Consider the following 18,776-nt stretch of genomic DNA (forward strand, 5'->3'; position numbering starts at 1 on the left):
CTTACAGGATTTATGCCAGTTATGTTTAAGAACACAGCATTTCTTACAGACCCCAAAATTTGTAATATTAAGTATTGAGAGTTATATACTGTAAAGAAATAAACAATAAAACTAAATTACTGCTTATGTAATTCTTTATTGGGAATGTCACCGGTTGCTGTGCTGCATCGCTGACCGAGGGTGGTCAGCTGCAGCGTCAAGTCTCTGAACGTGTTGGAAGGAATAAGGAATGCCCGGAGGGGTAGCACAAATCCCGCTGTATGGACCACTACAGTTATCAACAGTCTTGCTGAAGCTTTTTCCTTTTTCCTTCCCTCAATAGGAAGGGGAAAACAGAATGCTGGAGAGCTAATGGTAGGGGAAAATATTAAGACTTTGGCTACATGTGTAAACGGCTGTTTGTAAGGATGTTGCCTTGGATCTGATGTTCTTGGCATCGGCTTCTGCTGAGGTCAGGCTCACTGAGGGGGTGGCCTTGGTTCTTCTGCAGCACCTTGAGGTTGTATCGCTGAGGCAGTGCGTGACGTGACTTGGCTGCCCACGCCCTGCTAGTGTAGTCCTAAAACCCTGAGAGAGAGAAAATCCAGGCTGAACTCTGGAAGGCCAAACGAGGGAATGTGATTTGGACTCCGTTCAACTTACGCCAAACAGAATTAATGCATTAAAATACATCTTTGTACTTGACAAAGATTCAGTAAGCTATTTCCATCCCTGCAGTGCTGTAGATTGATATGTTACTTTAATATGCTGGCAGTAGCTTTTTGTGCAAATACGTTTGGGAAGCTGTTAAGCCATCAGAAAGTGGGAGAGTGTGGGTATTCGTTCGTATCTTTCAGTTTCTCCAGCACCTCCTCATCTGTTTCAGTGCTACTCAGAGTAAGTTTCTTTTCCTGGTCGCTGTCCTCTTGATCTTGAAGTAACTTCTGGTGAAGCTGCAGTGATCTGGATTTCTTAAAAGACTTTGGTCCTGCGGTGGTCCCTTTGACTTTGCGCTTGGTTAATTGTCGTGTTTCATGTTCAGGAAAGTCCTTTTCCTCCACCATGAGAGTCAGTTTGTCCGTGATATTAATTTTATGGTCTGTCTTACAGCAATTCTTGGATATCCTCCTTCCTTTGAAGGAAACAATACATGTCTGAAGCCCAGAATTGGGGAAATATGTTTGCAGGGCCTGACAAAGCAAAACATTTTCCTTGGGCTCTTCTGGGCGATCTTTTTTCTCCCCTGAAAAAAACAAAGGTTAGAGTTGAAGACCTCTGAAACTTGTACCAATTTTGTTCTGGTGGCTTCAAGCCTGAGTGTTCTCTGCTGATGCCAATGAAATTCAACTTGGCAGTCTTACGAATATTAGCGCTGGATATAACTTACCTGAATTTTTCTGTTGCTTTTTTTTCTTTATTTCTTCTTTCAATTGGCTCACCTCTGCTAGGAGTTTCTCTACAGATCGTTCGCTGACTTCTACTGTAGAGCATATATTCTGCAAGGAGAATTGCATTTTGAGATTAACTGTGTGCCCATAAATTGAATTGAGTGTTGTAGCAAACCCCTTAAAGCTACTGTTGCTCATGTTAGGCACAGAGCATTGAAAAGCTGAAATGAGAAGCTTGAGGCTGTTTTGCAGATAAGAACTGAAACCTTGTTTAGCAGATGCCATGTGTTTTACTTGCTATGGAACTTTTGGGTAAAGGGGAGCAAAGCACAGACGACGCTCTAGGAACAGGCATATTTTGAGGAATTTTTAGTGTCCCTAATGTTTTATTGATTACGTTGATTGAATAAAAACTTGTCTCTGAGAAGATAATGTACAGCCAAGAACTTGACGATCTTTTGTTTGATGAATTAGCTTTGTTTGACTTATTGCAGGGTGCTACACCCCTTGCTTTATTTTGTAGTGAAAATCCCTGTACCAGCAGATACACTGGACTGACCTTCAGCTCCTCCTGCAAGGTGGCATACATCTCATTTATCTTATGAACCTCTTGTAAGGATCCATCTTCATAAAAGAAGTCTGACCTGTGGACAGAGAACGAATTGTATAATTCAAAACTAATGATTGAAATGGGTACTGGTGTTCACTGTCAAGGAGCTTCAATCCAGAAAGATGCGTTAAGTCTTCATTCATTAGTTTAGTTCCTAAGGTGGGCTTGTTAAAGGCTTTACTCACAAGATGCCAATGAAGTGAAGATGGCGCCGACTACTGGCGAATCCATAAAACTAGGAGGCTCAAGAAGAAACCTGGAGCTTTAGCTTCAGTTAAAAGTTAGGTATGAACTGCTCTTTCCAGGCTAAACGTCTGGATGGGCTCTCCTGTTAACAGGATTGTTACATCCTAGTGACAGAGCATGTGAAGTGATAAGCATCATAAATATCAGTTCTGGTTGCCTTACATGGGTTAGCTCAGCACTTGGTGCCAAGTTTGAGGCTGTTCTCTCTGCAGAGCACGTGGCTCAACTAATTCCTGAATTGCTTGTCAAGGCTGGTAATTGCAGGGCATGAAGTGAGCAGGGTGCATCAGTAGGGGCACTTGAGAATAACTAACGCAAGCGGTTATCCCAGCCCTGCTGGAAAGCGACCGATACGGGTACGTAAGCTGGGTGCTGTACCTGTGTTGTCTCACTGCTCTCACAAAGCCAGAAGACACGCAGGAACCAGACACCGTTCTGTAACCTTGCTGTTCTGCCATGCCCAAGTTGGTAACCACCAAGGGGACTTTCTGAAAGAGACTTAAAAAGCATAAGTATGAAAAAATGTTTCAACGCCTTTTGAGTAGGTGAATGTCCCCACAGTAAGCATCGCAGCCGGAGGCATGCAGCAGTAACTGTTGCTGAAAGAGTCGTGTCACAGATCACTGAGTCCAAACAAACCCAACTGCAGGAGAGGAGACTTAAAGCAATGCCTGTGGAGATTTTTTTCCCTGCTTTTGAATGTGAGTTGCGTAGTAATGCAGTACTTCGTTAAATGTAGCTTGTTGGCAGTGAGTGGCGACACCTCTAAAGCTGATTAAAAGCTACCAACGGCTTGGAATAGTTCAATGAGCAGCTCCATACAGCTTCACTTACACATAAAGATGAAAACTAACCAGTTACCTGTTTGGTAAAATAACAATTTCACCAATAGCTGTTACTGTGTAAATGAGCTGGCAATCCAGTACTGGCACTGCACATGATTATAACTGCAAGTCCTTGGATTCCTGAATCATTTTGGTTGGGAAAGACTGCTAAGATCAGGTTCAGTCATTAATCTAGTACTGCCAAGTCTACTACTAAACCATGACCCTAAGCACTGTATGGATCTTTTAAATACCTCCGAGGATGGTGAGTCAAGCACTTGCCTTGGCAGCTTGTTTCAATGCTTCACAACCCTTTCAGTCAAAGTTTTTCCTGTTTTTCTGCCTTTTAACCTAAACCTCCAATGGTACACATTGAGGCAATTTCCTCTTGTCCTATTGCTTGCTAATCAGTAAGTTCTTGTAACAGAACTTGAGGGTGACGTTTTAGCTGTGCCTGTGAGGGCTTTACCAGTATAAAAAATATTTGACATTAATGCTTTCAAGAGTAAAAAACTATTATTAATAGTAATCCAGTTGCAACTAAAAAAATGGTCAAATAAAAAAGGTCAAATTGTAGTGTATATAATATTTAACAGCTTTGTCATAACTAGAGAACAAACTGATTACCCTTCTTGTGGCCGGTGTAAGGCGTGTTCCAGTCTGTACGTTGAACAACTTTCTGTCATCACGCTAGAAGTTAGCAGAAGGAACACAAGGCCCTGGTTTGATAGGTGGGACTGTAAGTTCTTATGCAGAAGTCTTTCTCGGAATGTCATCACCTGGTCTGTGTTGCGTCTGAATTTGTACCATCCTATTACGTTCTGCAGACAGAAGAAAACTCATCAGTACAGTTCTTTAATGTCCTTGCGTGCCGTAACAAAGCAAATCGGAGGGTCCAGTAAGATTCAAGAGTGTGAACTCTTCTGTACACATAAGAAGATACTTCCAATTCTTAAAGCATCCAAGACTATTTTCTAGGCATGACAGTTTCTATCCTTGTGAAATCTCCTGAATTGGCTCGTTTACTGAGGTTTGGCGCAATCCTGTAAGTCTGCAAACTTGGTTTGACTACTTAGCTGTTTGCTGCTTTCCAGCTTCTACTTTTTCCCCTTGTAAAACGTTCTACAGAGAAAACAGTACATGATCGTGTTCACGTGGTGCTTAACCAGTGGAGTGAGCTGACCTCAATTGATCTCAACCTAGAAATTGGTGGAATTCCTTTGGAAGGTTTAAAGAATTCACTTGAGAAATTAAGAAGAAAAAATCAAGTTGAGATAATACAGAGAGGCAAACTTTAGTCAAAGATAACCTGAATGGGTAGTATTCTTTAGGGGGATAAATAATGCAGGGGCCTTGACAAGCAGTTTGAGGGATTAGGTACAAGATGGAATAGTTTAATGCAATGATCAGAACAAGCCTCAAAATCTGAGGTGGCCCTGTGGTAGGTGTTAGATTTGAAAATAAAATACCTTCTTACAGCCAGATAGTATTTTCTTCAGGGCTGGTTTGTTCAGTTCTCCTGCAGAATTATAAAAGCTAGAAGAAAATTATGACAATTAGGACAAAACACTACTGTAGGAAGTAATTATTTCCAAGTGATTTGGCAGTCATCTTGCCCTAGGTGTACTGGAGGGAAAAAAGCCATCAAGGTTGTGCTGACACAGCCTCTGTGGTAGGCCTGCACTTAGTTTCGTTGCTGTTAGCTCAGATAGCTGTTGAGGTGGTACAGCACGGATGCTCTTCTGGCATCAGTGCTACTGGGACACAAAAGTAACATCTATACCTGAGTTACAACTACAAAGAATGCCTTCCATCTGACACGAAGTGCCTCTCTAGCAGTATCTTGGTAAGTTCTTAATTTTTAGGAAGATTTGAGAGGGGAATCATGTCGTAATTTTCCTCTTACAGGGAATACACCTGCACAGCTGTGTTCCTATTTATGACAGAACTCAAAGAATTCAAAATACTACTGGTCTGTGAAAGGACTCCTGATGTGAGACTCCTGACGTGGGATCCTGACGATGTTTCTTCTCCTGCCCTACTTAGAACTCTGCGTTTCTGTTTTTCATTTCTATTTTTCTCTTCTTACAGGCTGAGGGGTCAGGATGTGTTCTTTTCTAAAAGCAATCATTGCTTTTTGTGCAGCAGTTTGACATCGTTCTGTAGCTTATACAGTTCTGCAGCACTCACTAGAATGTGGTGCACCGTACCTGTATTTTACCTAGATGCAAACACAAAGCAAGCTCGTAGATCCAATACAGGGTTAACATAAGGCATTGCGCTTCTGTAATTCCACAGCCCCGACCCTGCATTCATTGTTACAGCTCCGTGTTTTTCTCTGTCATGTAATACAAGTTCAACTTTTTGCAGAGCTAAAATTAGGGTTAATATAAACCGTTTCCATATCTTTTTACTTAAAATTCTCACCTGAACAACTGGTAGCATGGTATATGCTTCTGTATATCTGAAATGAGAAGGCAATATTACTTTGGGTTTGTCAGCTCAAGGTGTGCATTTTTATCTATGCTGTCATGTGAATTGTGTAAAGGAACAAGGAAGAGCTCTTCCTGTATTTCCAATTATCTACTTAATCTCAAGTTACCTTAATCTTAAGAAAGGAAATAAGTGTAACAAAGTTTCTTCAAATGGGAAGGGGGAACCACTTACGTAAGTTATGTATTTTGATACATTTTGGTTTTGTCCAGTGCAAAATCACATTTGCTATTTTGTTTTTCCCTCCCTTTCCTGTTGAGTACAGGAATAGAATGCAATATGAAACAGTTCCCTTAAGTTACTTTGCAACAAAGCACAGATATCGGGAAAATCACCTACCCTCTTTTTTTTCTGGTAGTCAATTTCCCAGTTCTGATCATATACCCTTTTATGTAGGCCTTGAAAATGAGGCTGGAAAAAGGGTAACTGGGAGATTGACTACCAGAAAAAAAAAAAAAAGAGGGTAGGTGATGGCATTTGAAAAACCTTTACACAAATTCCACAATATTCATTTTCACGAGTTAGCAAAATAAATTTAGAAAAATAAATAAAACTCTACAACATATGAAGCAACTAACTGTGTGAAAATCTGTTACATGATCAGGGGCACCACAAAATAAAAAAAAAATCCCTGTACTTTTTGTTCAGCAGTGAAACTGCGCAAAGTGTCGCACCTTCCTTAATTGTGTCCCTGGGTAAAACTGGGAAATGAGGCATGAATTCTCTCTACTTTCAGTAAACTTGGAAAGAAAACGTGCTCTATTAGATGGTTATTTTTCTTGATCTATTGACAGTATTTTAAAAGAAGCACTGTAAATTTGTGTATGCATACGTTGCTTGAAGGGCTACTGTAATACATGCATCCACTCCCACTGCCACAACCATTTTAAGGAAAAATACTATTTCATCTGCTTAATGAAATGTATAATTCGCATCATTCACATGAAATATTTTATAAGCTGCAAATTTTGAAGTGTGAACTCTAATGCATTAGTACCTCTCGCTGAAATACGCCAGGTTTCTGCCAGGCAACTGTCGTTGAGCAGGGGTGAAGTGCCATAGCTAAGACAAAGAGGAAGTCTAAGCCCTGCTTTATCGGTAATGTGAGAAGATGTTTGGCAAAGAACAACTATTCCAGGAGCTAAGAACTTGTATTTCTGTTTAAGATTTAAACTTTTTTAGATCATTTTTTTTTCAGCAATTGTAGTGTTGTAAAATGAGCCTGGTGTGTGTATTCTGGTGTTGTGGCCCCTGCCCTAGCAGCTGCATGTGGCCATGCCCTGACAGCACGGTGCTGTTAGGGGTGGGGTTGGGGTGCACTGACCGATTGTATAAACCACTTCCACATCGTCCATCTGCGAGTCCGTGATGCTGTTCTTGGCCTCGCCTTTCACATCTCCCAGGAGAAATCCTTCCTTTTCAGGGGAAGAAAGGTAAGTTCGCGTTAGCAGGGCTGCTCTGGTAGTAAACACACACGTGTTGGGTGGAGAGGAAAAAAAAGCTGTTGATGTCCATTTTTTTTAAACGAAGCGGGTTCTCGTTCATTTGTAAACAGATCAGTAGGTAAGGGACAGGAGTTAAGGTGCACTCGAGCCTTTTCCCTCCCGTGTGTTTTTATTCAAAGCCGAAGGCGTGGGGTCGGGCATGTGCTGGCCCCGCAACTTTTCCCAGCCGCTGCCGGCGCAGCAGGGCAGCGCTGGGGCTGTGCTGGGGCTGCTCCCCGCCCCGGGCCGCCTCCCGGCGCCTTCCCCCACGGCGATCCCCCCATTCCCGGCCTCCCGGCGCCCGGTCCCGGCCGCGCTGCCTGGGGCGGCCCGGGGCAGGCGTCGCTGCGCTGCGCCATGGCCGCCCGCGGCCCTCCCCTCCCCTCCCCTCCCGTCCCGTCCCGTTTGGTCCCCGCGGCACGCACCGTGTCCGAGGCGGTGCTGAGGTGCTGGAAGGCCAGCGCGCCGAAGACGAAGCCCGAGAGCAGGGCCGAGGTGCTCTCGCCCTCCATGCCCCACAATGGCGGCCCCGCCGCGCCGCACGGAGCCCCCAGCGGCCGGCGGCGGCAGGGCAGGGCCGGGCAGGGCCGGGCAGGGCCGGGAGCTCCCCCCGCGTGCTCTTAGCGATGGGATCGGGGAGCCGGTGTCAAGGCCACCGCGGATTCTGCGCTTCGGGAAAGGCGGTGTTTGGTTTCACTGCTCATCACGACGGTAGGTGAGCACGCCATAAACATTTGCTTAGTCTTAGACGTTCGTTTCCTGGGTTTTTAAATAAGATGAGTGCACTTGCAGTCTCTCAAGGGCCTTTTCCATCAATTTGGGATGTTATCCGTGGATTTTTGTGTTTTTACCATGCATAGGAGGTTAATGCTCTCAGTACAGCTTCTGGTCCCTTTAACTTGGCAGCAGGATTTAGAAGAAGAATGGCTACCTCTGGCATGCTTAATGATTGAACTATACATTATGTATCTGTAAACAGTTTGAGTATTTAAAGTATGTAAAAGAAGAAAATTGTTGAATTTCTTACTTGTTCTCACAGTAGACAGATGGACAGGCTAAGACTTTTTTTCCCCCCTCACCACCTACATAAATGAGCAGAGGGATGACAAAGTCTCCAGGTGATGCAGAATGACTGAGATTAACAGGAAGCAACTATTATATTAGGTGTTTTGTGCAACACAGGCCGCAGGGCATTCAACGAGTGGGTAACAAATACAACTGAAGTGATGTATTGCAACAAACAACCCTCTGATGGATCATGTTGCTGTGGTGGTGGCAACAAGAATGGAGGGATGTGACCAGTTACATGGCTGTTTGTGGAGAAAAGGGTGAAAGTGGACGTGAATGCTGGCATCTTCCAGGAACTGTGCAGCAGTTCCCTTCCCTGCACTGAGATTTACAGTTCATGCTACACAAGGACAGTGAGGGCATTTTATGCATTTAATCAGTGTGATGAATGTGGGGTACTGACACATTGTTCTGCTGTTATTAGCACTGGTGGTGTCCAAACTGCAAGATCTATTCTGACGGCATGCGAGATGCATGCTGAGAGTCGTGCAATGCCCGTCTGACAGGTATCTGTGCACTGCCGAGGCAAACAAATGCAGTCAGAACATGAGGAGGGCTCCTTGCTCCAGCGATACCAAGATGCAGCCCTGCCTAAGCTGCAGGGTAGGATGAATAAGGTTCTCTAATGGCTGAATTTGCCTTTGGTGGAAACAATTATGCTTATGTGGTCAGACCTAAATGTGTTACAATAATCTTAACGATTCATACCATGCTTAAACCTATTTCTTTATTTACTGTTGTCATAATCGTTCTGTTGATAGGCAGAGATAAAGCATTGTGATATATGGAGTAATAATTTGTGTCAAGAAGATGGTTGATATTAATAAAGAAGGGGGAGATGTGGGAATGTGGCCATGGGGGTCAACAAGCCCCATGGTTGGTGCTAACATCAGACTCTTAACGATGAGGCCATCAGGAATGTAAAGAGTTTAGAGCGAACAGAGAAGGGCGATTCAGGAGATGCCGTGCTGGCTTGGGTTGCTTGTTCTCCGGCCGTTAAGGCATGGAAGTTGCTGGGTGTTTGCTGTTGCTGGGCAAAGTTGTTTGACCAACGAAGAGTTGTTTTGAAAAGGGCTGCTGTGGGGAGAAGGGTATAAGAGAGGAGCCTGCCCTCAAGATAAAAAGGCAACACGATATAATGAAGTTATGTCATCAGTAAAGAAGTAGAAAAAAGGAATGATAGGGACAGGCTAGCAGAACAGGGACCAGGACGGGAACAGGCACATTGATTGCCTCATGAAGATAGGTTTGGCCAAACTCAGCAAACCGCTCAAAGAAGCTCCTACAGAAAGTTGCTGGAAAGAAACTCAAGCTGAGGAGCAGACCCGTGCACACAACTGCCCCTCGCTGGTAAGCAGCTGCACATTATGGGGAATCATACGTCCTTAGAAACAAAGACTGTCCTGGTAACCTTACAGCTTATTCTCCTTATTAACAATCAGACAGTTTATGATCCTGACACATGGGAACAAACTGAGGTCAAGGTGTGGGACTCTGCAACTAAAAATGACAAGGTTGCAGTGGGATTGCTCGGCACCTGGTGAGCAGTCTCTGAGGCCTTAAAGAGCCCTGTGGAGCCACAGTCAGACACGTGTGGTTTGCCAGACAGTGAGGGAGCTGCAGATTGTTTGTTAAACACTTGCCTTTTAAAATTTTGCCATGTTTATGTTTCAGTTGATACCTTTTCTGCTTGTACATAGGTATAGGAGTACTCAGGTCTAGTATGTAAAAACAATGTTCTGTATATTTAGAAAGCAGTTTGCTGAGTTTGGCCGAACCCATCTTCATGAGGTGATCAATGTCCCTGGTCCCGTCCTGGTCACTGTTCTGCTAGCCTGTCCCTATCATTCCTTTTTTCTACTTCTTTATTGATGACATAACTTCATTATATTGTGTTGCCTTTTCATCTGGAGGACAGGCTGGAGAACAAACAACCCAAGATGGGGAATGGTGTCTCCTGAATTGCCCTTCTCTGTTCCCTCTAAATTCTTTACATTCCTGATGGCCTCATTGTTAAGAGTCTGATGTTAGCACCAACCATGGGGCTTGCTGACCCCCATGGCCACACTCCCACATCTCCCCCTTCTTTATTAACATCAACCATCTTCTTGACACGAATTATTACTCCATATATCACAAAAGGAAGATTGACTGTCAGACTGACCACGTTTGGTGGTCTTGGAGCCTACTGCTATTTGCTTTAGGTAGGAACATCTTTTTGTTAATCTATAGGAATGTATTAGTTCATCAGCTGAAGTACCACCTGACTAATGTTCACGTGTCTGCTATTTTGGAACAGTATCTGCCAGGGACATGCTATGTTCTGGTAGTCTGATAAGGGGGCGTTGCTTGCAAACTCTCCTCTGGTATGTGTCTCTGGGCACCTTTTGGAGTCACTACAATAGTGAATACTGGATAGGAAGGAGTCACAGCTGGAGAAGCGTGGCTCCCAGAACTCCTGTGACTCTGTGACTCCTCCTTGGAGGGCGCACAGCTTGTTGGATTGTTCTCTGTCCTCATTAGGTAAAGTATCAGAGGGAAGGGAAAACCCCACCGGTGTTTTTGGAGAGCTAGTATGTGCTACTGCAGGCTTATCTGTTCATGGTGTATGTACACCTGCTTGAAAGATGAAAACTCTATGGCCACTCCTGTGCAGGAAGAGGCTGTTCAGACCTGATTGCACCCATCCACATAAGGTGCACTGAATACGCAGAAGTCAGCACTGTGTTTGCTTCATGCAAAATGCATCATGGTTCCAGTTCCCTCAAATGATCACAAAACATTACCTAATAACGAGTAAGTAGAATGACCTCAGGGATCAAGAGCCAAGACTGGGCAACAGTGTTTGCTGTTAACTTTAAATTTTTCAGTGGTCTTCAGATCTCTGAATTGATGCTATTTTTTCTGCTATGGAGAGCAAACAGAAACCAAAATGTCATGAACCCCTTGAATGACTCCAGTTTTAATGATGATGTGTCCAATTTCTGACCAGCATTTAGAAATCCCAAAGGCTGCAGAGAATGTACAAGAAGGTAAGATTACTATTAAAAAGCAAGATATGCTGAGGCATAAGCAAGAAAGTCATATATGGCAAATGGGAGTTGTTAATGCCTATGGAGCATTATTTGTTAGAGATTAGGACACAGGAAGCTTTGGGTAGCTTTTTCTTATCTTTTTCTGCAAGTATTTGGAGGTGTTCATAAACAGGGATCAGATCTGATTATCCTTTTTTTTTTTTTTTTTACCAAAATGATAAAAAGAGCTTAATACAAACTAAATAGCAAAGCACCCTAGTAGTAATTAAAAACATAAATTTGCCCATAAATTTATAACATTTGAAGGGTTGATGCATTATAAGGTTCATTTTCTGTAAAAAACAAAACAAGAGTGTTTTTGTATTTACCAGGGTGCTATAGAGCATTTTTTGCAGCTACATGCTTAAGAATTTTACTGTCACAAAATAATTTTAAGAACTGTCATTAGTAAGCAAAAGGAGACAATTTTGTCTATAGCAAGACTCTGCTAAAGGAAAAATTAAAAAGTGTCTGTGACGTGCAGAAAGCAAACTCCACAATCAAAGTAGGTGTGTTTATTCAGCGCCGGGCGGCACGGTGGGTAGTCCCACCAAAGTCGTGTGCACCCCAGCGCGGCACGTGCCTTGGTTATAGGTGGTGAAGAGTTACATATGCATGAAGTTTCTCGAGATGCCTATACATATGCATGACCTATCCCCACTTTGTATTAAAATTAATTCCAGGGAGTCATTTTCATAGATTCCTCCTATCCACGCTTGCACAGTGTTTTCTGGTAGTGGTTGCTCTGGGTCGTGGATATGAAGATTACTGAGTCTTCCTCATCACTGCTGGTTGACTTCTCATCTCAGCATAGACTCATAAGCTTCTCAGCTTCTGCTTAAACTGCAGATTTGGTTTCAGTTTCCTGTTTTCTATCAGAGACTGTGTCTCGTGAGGAATCCCAGAGTTTTTTGCCTCAGTTTCTTTGCACAACAGGTAGCGGAAGATATAGTACACATCCCTTACCTGTCTTACTTACTAAAATTCTTTTGGCTTCCTTTCACATGCTCATTAGCCTATCTTATCTACTAAAATTCTTTCAGCCACCTCTCAACTGAGATCCTCACCTGAGCCTATGTTACTGGCTACAGAGTGTTTCTCATTTTCAGCTTTGACAATTAAGACTGTTGTCAAAAATCAAAATACTAACTTTTTTAACAATGTAAGAAGAAAAAAAAGTGACAACTTTTGTGAATTAGTACATAATTTCAGCAGGAAGAAAACCAGCTGTCTTATTGGTCTGGTATGAGCATGATAATCAGCTTCCTCAATGGCACTGCTATTTGTCCCAGAACAACAGCCTCCACATGCTGCAATTGCTACCATTGAATCAAACCTGCCATTAATTAGACTTGAAAGAAGATGAAAAAATGAGAAGCATGTCCTCAAATTTCCCTTTCTGTCACTGCTGACATTACAGGGGTGATTGTTCCTCTGCTGCAACAGCCTGACTTATGCAGGTTGGTCCTTACTTGGCTTACTGCCGATGGGCTGGCACAGTTCTTGTGGCAACATGCCAGCATGTGAGCCGTCTGATTGACCAGGACTTCTATGACCGTCTTCAGGGGTTGGCTTAGAACAGCTTTAAAAGCTACAAATACAGAAGAACAAGAGTATGTTAATAGCAGACACGCTTAAAGTATCTACATTTTGCTAGTTTTTAAGTAGTTTTTAATGTAGTAAAACTCACCTCTGTGGGTGCTTTTTCAGTCTTTCCTGTATCATTTTAGAGGATGCTTATTAATCTTCAAAAAATGCCATGCACTTTTGTGTATTACCTGTTTCTAGCTACCTTTCCCTGACATTATTTTTATGGCATGTGTATCTACATACATGATCTAGTTCTCTTTCCTATTTTGTAATAGAGTGGCAAATTGCTTGGGCTTGGAATAGCAAGTTACAAAACACGATTTCCCACTAGGCAATCACTTCATCTCCTACCTTTCTCTTCCTCCACCCCTAGAGAAAGCAAAAAGGAAACAAAATCGATCTGTTATAACTTTACCTGACTTAGCGAAGAAGTTGGTAAGTGCGTCAGTCTCGCAAGGCTTGTAGACATCAGCTAACTGGGAGCTAAGTTTAAACTGATATTGTGTACATGCAGTCTTCTTGTCCACTTATTGATGTGTAGAGCACACTGCAACACAGATGAGCCAATTACCATTCATTTTGAGTTTAAAACAAAAAGTCAATTCTCAAAGCTTCCACTGTGTGAGAGCCACTACTTAGTGCATAAAAGGCATATAACTACACCCAAGGAAAGCCCAGCCTAGTAGCGCTGCTTCAGCATTAATGAACTAGAGAAACACCATACCTGTTCATTTTGTGGAAGTAGATTAGACTTTTACATGCATTATAAAAATTATTAGCCTTAAAAGTATATAAATGTCAAAAGTATGCAAGTATATAAAAGTATATAAATATATGACTAATTGAAAGGCTTATTACTCTCTCATTTGCTACATACTGATGGTATCATCTGAAACAAGAGACCACTGACTGGAAATCTGTAAAGCATCCCTTGTAATTGTGTAATATTTGAATGTGCTATTAAGAAGAGTGCCCCAAAGGAACATAACTGAAAAGGCACCATACCAGGCATCAGAAGCTTGCTGACAAGTATCTGTTCATCATGTTATTAGCAAAAGCAACACAAAAACTTAGTAATCTTAAAAAGTGAAGTGGGTCTTCTGATATGGATAAATTGATTACGAAGTGACATGAAGTCCTTCTAACCCCACCCCTGTATCTCATCCCTTCCATTGACTTAGATATTAAAATTGGAGGGATAATTTAAGAATTTGCTTATGACTCTAATTCTTCTTCAATATAATGTTAGCATTTAGGAAAACCCTTTTCCAAGTATGTAAAGTAAAGGAACTGAGCTCAAGCTTTCCTGACTGCTAAAATTTTGCTGGCACACACTTGTTTCTTAACACCACAATTAAAAAAGAATCTCATCATCTTGTCTACAGATGGAAAATGAAGTTTGCAGGGCAAACACCAACAGCAGGTGACTGCAATCTGCCATGCACTGGATCTGCTGCATGTCTCTGTCAAAGGGAAGCCAGGTAAACACAACATCTATACGGCATGCATTTTTCCTGTCACTGCTGCAGCACTGCTCCAGGAGGTGACGGCAGACATACCAAACTGGATGTTCCACTGTACTGTGTTTGTACAAGGATTAACTGCTAGACTATAAAGTGTATTTATAGGGGCAAGATAAAAGCTAAGTGGAGCAGAAATGAAAGTTCAGGTAATTCCATGGCTTAAGTTCAAGACCTTGCAAGCTGTAACATTTTCTGCCATTAATAAAAGAAAAATGTCATAACAAAATACCTAGAACAGTAAATGGCAACCTCGCATTATCTGCTGTTGGTTGGGGCACATCTTTTGTTAGGCACAGGTGTATCACACGTGTTGGCAATTAGGCAGAGAAATGCCAGTTTTAAGTATTGCCTATTCTGCATTTCCAGGAATTATTACTGAAGGAATAAGAGTAAGAAGGGAAGAACAGATTTCTTTAGTTTTGGAACAGCCTGGCATTGCAAGGTAGCACTCTTTGGCTCGTTAATTAAAACCTTACTTTATTAGTGGTACTGTGACACTAGAGTCTGTGCAAGCTGTACCTTCCTCCCCTCGGTGCTACGGCATAACATTTTTCTTTTTTTATTATTATGGCTGCAGAAGTTCTTACAATTTCAAGACACAGTATGTCATTAAGTTTTTTTTTTAACCTGAATTAAGGTGCTGCTGTCTTCATTTAGTTTGTCGTCATGTTTGAACTCTACCGTCACTGCCTTGTCACAGTCAACTGCTGCCATTTTTACATCTGTGGTGTTGTTCATGTAAATGGCACCAAAGAAGCCAGTAGCCCTAAAGCCTGTAGCCAGATTAAAACAAACAAACAATATTATTCTATTTAAAAACATATTATTTTATTTATAAATCACAAGTACAAGTCACATTATTTTGTGACTTCTTTTTTGGTCATTCAGTTGTGCTTACTAAAATGGGAACCATTTCCCCTCAGGGTGTGCAGCCTCAGTCAACGGCATCTGTGAGGACAAAGTGAAGCTGCTCTGATGGGCCATGAAGGGGTGCTGCAGCTCAGAGATGCCCCACAACCTTTTGCACTGTTCACTTGGCCGTTTTGTGTGTTTGTATTTCTCAAATATTTGCATTTGAGGCAAGAATATTGAAAAGTAGGAACATTAATTTAATTTGAAGTAATGAAAGAACATGATCCTTAAGGGTCCCTTCCAACTCAGGATATTCTATGTAAGAGTACAGCAACAACTCCCTCTTTTGTACAACTTATTTGCATTTCTGGATCCATGCATAGTGATCAGAAATCTTAATTGTATTGCAGATTTAAGTAGGTATATACAGTAGGGGCACACTCATTTTACCAGTCTATACTGTTCAAAAGGTACATAATGAAGTTAAAACAGGAAGCCTGATGTTACGCGTGTTCTGTAGAGCACTTCTAGCACTGTATTATTTATAGTTAGATATTCTCATGTGCATTCATATTTATTTTCATTCCCAACGGGTAGCGTTACCTGTACTCGTCTGAACCCTCATTATTGCATCTAAGCTGGTCTTTTTTTCTATGTCCTTCCTCAGGTCGGTGAGGAACTGGGGGCTATCAGAATCGCGCTGAAAGCACAAAGCACAAAGTGCAGTTCACCACGGGGTGGCAGCAAACCAGCAGAAATCCAACACTCCCCCAGTCCGCTGTGAACTCTGCCCCTGCCCTGCCTTAAAAAATAAGCCTTAAAAATTAGAGTAGCCTTGATCACTTAGCAAAAAATGGTTTTGCAGATCAGCTGATGACACGGAGAAAGTCCCCTATTCCTCATAAAGATTCCCATGAAATTTTAAACAAAGCAGTGTTGTTATGGCTTTTCTTTTGGGGAGGAGTGTCTTTATCATAAGCATTTTTAACTGTAAATGCAGGAGTAATTGACTACCCTGTATGTCACCATATGTAGGTAAGTGGGTTTAATTTTAGATACCAACCAGCTTATGTAGAAGTAAAATTATGGTCTCAGGATACCTCTTTGAGCCTGATCTGCTATTTATACATTTTAATTTTACCCCCTGGGGTTTATAAATAATTTTTCTAGAGTCACTCTACTGTTATGCTGTCAAAGCATGCTTTGAAATAAAAACAACCAATCCCCAGGTGTTACTATCTGACAGGTAGGAAACTTGCACCACTTACCTGGAAATTGTTGTACTTGTACAATGTTCCTCCAGTGTACATTGTGACAAGACCCAGGGAGGCTATGTCCACGTACTGCTTCGGGAAGAGGAACAAATTCATGCAGCAGCCGTTAGCCACGCTATCCCTGGCTAAAGTCTCTTTACTTGAGGCTGGAAGAGTGTCTGCACAGAATTCAAAAAATACAAATGTGATGACATTAGATACTGTTGGTAGCCAATCTATCCAAATACACAAATGAAAAATAAAAATGAGACATGGATTTGATTGCAATTGTGTTGCCCCTGCTCACACATTCTATCACCATTTACATGCATTGAAAACTCAGTATGTTCTTGTAGAACTAAATCACACCTTGCAGGTAGCAAAGGCTCTGGGTGGGTGGAATTATTTGCAGCTGGTTGATTTCCTTTACTGATGGGTGTTGCTGCTCGGCCATACGTTAGCCTCAGAATTCTTGTAGGGCCAATACCTATATATTCATTCTCTGTATCTAAATCGTCAGGGCACAGTATAATATGGGAATATTATATATTTAAACAACAATTATTTGTAAAAGAAAAGAAGTGAAAAAGACCAAGGCTGTACTAGAGAAATTCAGTGTAATAGCAGTCCCCTGTGAACTCCAAGTAGAAAATACCTTTTCTTTATTTGTATTGAGTAGTTTTTTGTCATCTCTGTTTCTCAGCTTCCCCGGTGCTTCCGCAGTTGGCAATGAAGAATGGAAGATAAACAATATTCCAGCACATTCTGCAGCCTGTTGCAAAGACATCATATTGACATTTATTCTATTTCTCAGATAAACAAGCCTAATTTTCATTCATATGCTGTGGTGTCTCTGAGAACAGTGTAAACTTTCTGCAAAGTTCTTTGGAGCCAAACCATTCAGTTAGTCCTTACTCTTGATAGAAGTGAAGTCCCAAAGCAAACTGGGAATTTTGTTTCAGTAAATAACTTAGTGTAACATAGATCCTTTGGATCATGCATCTGTACAGTAATTCCTACATGGGACGCTAAATTACTCTTAAAAAGTAGTCTCTAAAGAATGCAAGATTGACTTACCACCATATGCATCAAGAATTACTGACACTGCTTTTGACAACGTGTCTAAAATGCATATACTCTCGTTAGTGTCTGCAAACATCTCTGGAATCTGGTCCAACAAGCTATGAAAGAAGAAAGGTTCAGTGTCTCAACTGGTTAGCGTATTTGGGATAATCCCCAAAAATGTGACATACCAAGTCTTTATAGAGGAAGTTCTTTTCCATGCAAGTTTATACTTAAAAGTTTTGATTTCTTAGGATTCCAGCCAGAATAAAATGAAACATGAATTTTAAAATTCTATTGAAATGCATTATTTCAAAGTTGATAACATAAAGGAACATGCATTAAATCAAAAATAGCTAAAAATAAAGGAGTTCTAGTATGGATAAAGACTTAAGAGTCTTTAGATCATACCTAGGCATGCATCACATATATAGGAGGAAAACCAGGAAAAACATGCAACATAGCAGAAAGCCACAGCCCGCCCTCCCACTTCTGATGAAGCAGAGCTGAAGATGCCTGGCTCACAGCTGGTCTAAACAGGCTTTCAAATTCAGCATTGCGAGTCGCTGCTACATTTGCTTCCCCTCAGAGGTGGAAATACAAGACTTGATGCATCTGCTGACTTGTAAAGCATTTCAACAAATTCATGCATCCTCCAAAACCCCGTAACACAATTGACTAAAAGGGAAAAAGTCTATTCTAAGCATTCAACTCTTATTCAGATACGGAATTATTGTACTTTACTTGTTAACAACAGATCGTGATTCCTGAAAGCTAACACGGAAACCATCCAGCAAAGGAACAAAAACTTCTTCAACATCTGAGACCACCATCATCTGAGGCTGAGCTAAGTTGCTTTTTACTTTAAAGAAGTGGATGGCCTTGTTATAAGTGACAAAACCAACTCGAATTGCTGAGGATTCTTCTTGCTCTTCTCTGTGAGAAAAACAAAAAACAAGTGGTTATAATTTTGAAACTCTGGCCTTGCAATAAAAGCATTCATTCGAAATACAGGGCTGCTTTCATTATCTGTACTGGGAGCAACAAAGCAACCAACCAACCAGATGCAATTGCCCTAGTCTTTGCCTCAGGTCAAATTAAAACAACCATATTAAATCAACCGTTGTAAATTTATTTTATAATATATATTAAAGTCAACCCTATCAACTGTGCATCCCATTCAAGCAGGCAAGAGTATCTAAGATAAAGAATAGACCCTGTCTTCAAAACATGGAAAAGAGGGAACAGGACAATCCTTTACAAGACACAATCAGAAAATCAGCTTTATTTAGAATACATTGTAATTCAGTGACACTAATGATCAATGCCT

General features: G+C 41.6%; 3 protein-coding genes across 7 annotated transcripts in view; 1 reads left to right on the top strand and 2 right to left on the bottom strand.

Moving 5' to 3' along the window:
- MRPS18C (mitochondrial ribosomal protein S18C) overlaps window positions 1-18,566 on the top strand; it is a 20,210-nt gene extending 1,644 nt beyond the window's left edge. Inside the window, exons 6-8 of one of the 3 annotated variants that reach the window (XR_011096041.1) lie at window positions 14,142-14,237; window positions 14,646-14,721; window positions 17,088-18,566. Coding sequence is in view for 1 of the 3 variants with exons in the window: in XM_068680612.1 (XP_068536713.1) it covers window positions 8-78 (71 nt within the window). In the remaining 2 variants the exon portion in view is untranslated. Of the gene's footprint in view, window positions 1-7; window positions 117-14,141; window positions 14,238-14,645; window positions 14,722-17,087 lie in introns of those variants that run through there. The other 2 variants (XR_011096040.1, XM_068680612.1) reach the window with 2 other exon arrangements.
- ABRAXAS1 (abraxas 1, BRCA1 A complex subunit) lies at window positions 117-7,727 on the bottom strand. Of its 3 annotated transcripts, none has more exons than XM_068680602.1 (9): window positions 7,450-7,727; window positions 6,865-6,955; window positions 5,475-5,511; window positions 4,517-4,583; window positions 3,675-3,868; window positions 2,602-2,721; window positions 1,927-2,011; window positions 1,367-1,475; window positions 117-1,222 (listed from the first exon to the last, which is right to left on the bottom strand). In XM_068680602.1, the coding sequence occupies exons 1-9, from the start codon at window positions 7,534-7,536 to the stop codon at window positions 795-797; spliced, it is 1,218 nt and encodes a 405-aa protein (XP_068536703.1). In that variant the 5' UTR covers window positions 7,537-7,727; the 3' UTR covers window positions 117-794. The 3 variants fall into 3 exon arrangements, with proteins under 3 accessions (XP_068536703.1, XP_068536704.1, XP_068536705.1); XM_068680603.1 differs by having other exon boundaries at window positions 6,865-6,951; window positions 7,450-7,725; XM_068680604.1 differs by lacking the exons at window positions 5,475-5,511; window positions 7,450-7,727 and having other exon boundaries at window positions 6,865-6,944.
- The window catches only part of SEC24D (SEC24 homolog D, COPII coat complex component), a 117,928-nt gene continuing 110,818 nt past the window's right edge, over window positions 11,667-18,776 (bottom strand). Inside the window, 10 exon segments of the mRNA XM_068680618.1 lie at window positions 11,667-12,757; window positions 13,172-13,243; window positions 13,246-13,303; window positions 14,907-15,052; window positions 15,735-15,831; window positions 16,400-16,545; window positions 16,548-16,563; window positions 17,040-17,187; window positions 17,500-17,565; window positions 18,191-18,382. Coding sequence (XP_068536719.1) covers window positions 12,552-12,757; window positions 13,172-13,243; window positions 13,246-13,303; window positions 14,907-15,052; window positions 15,735-15,831; window positions 16,400-16,545; window positions 16,548-16,563; window positions 17,040-17,187; window positions 17,500-17,565; window positions 18,191-18,382 — 1,147 coding nt within the window. The 3' untranslated portion in view covers window positions 11,667-12,551.

This window comes from Anas acuta, chromosome 4 (assembly GCF_963932015.1).
Source record: "Anas acuta chromosome 4, bAnaAcu1.1, whole genome shotgun sequence".
Classification (NCBI taxonomy): domain Eukaryota; kingdom Metazoa; phylum Chordata; class Aves; order Anseriformes; family Anatidae; genus Anas; species Anas acuta.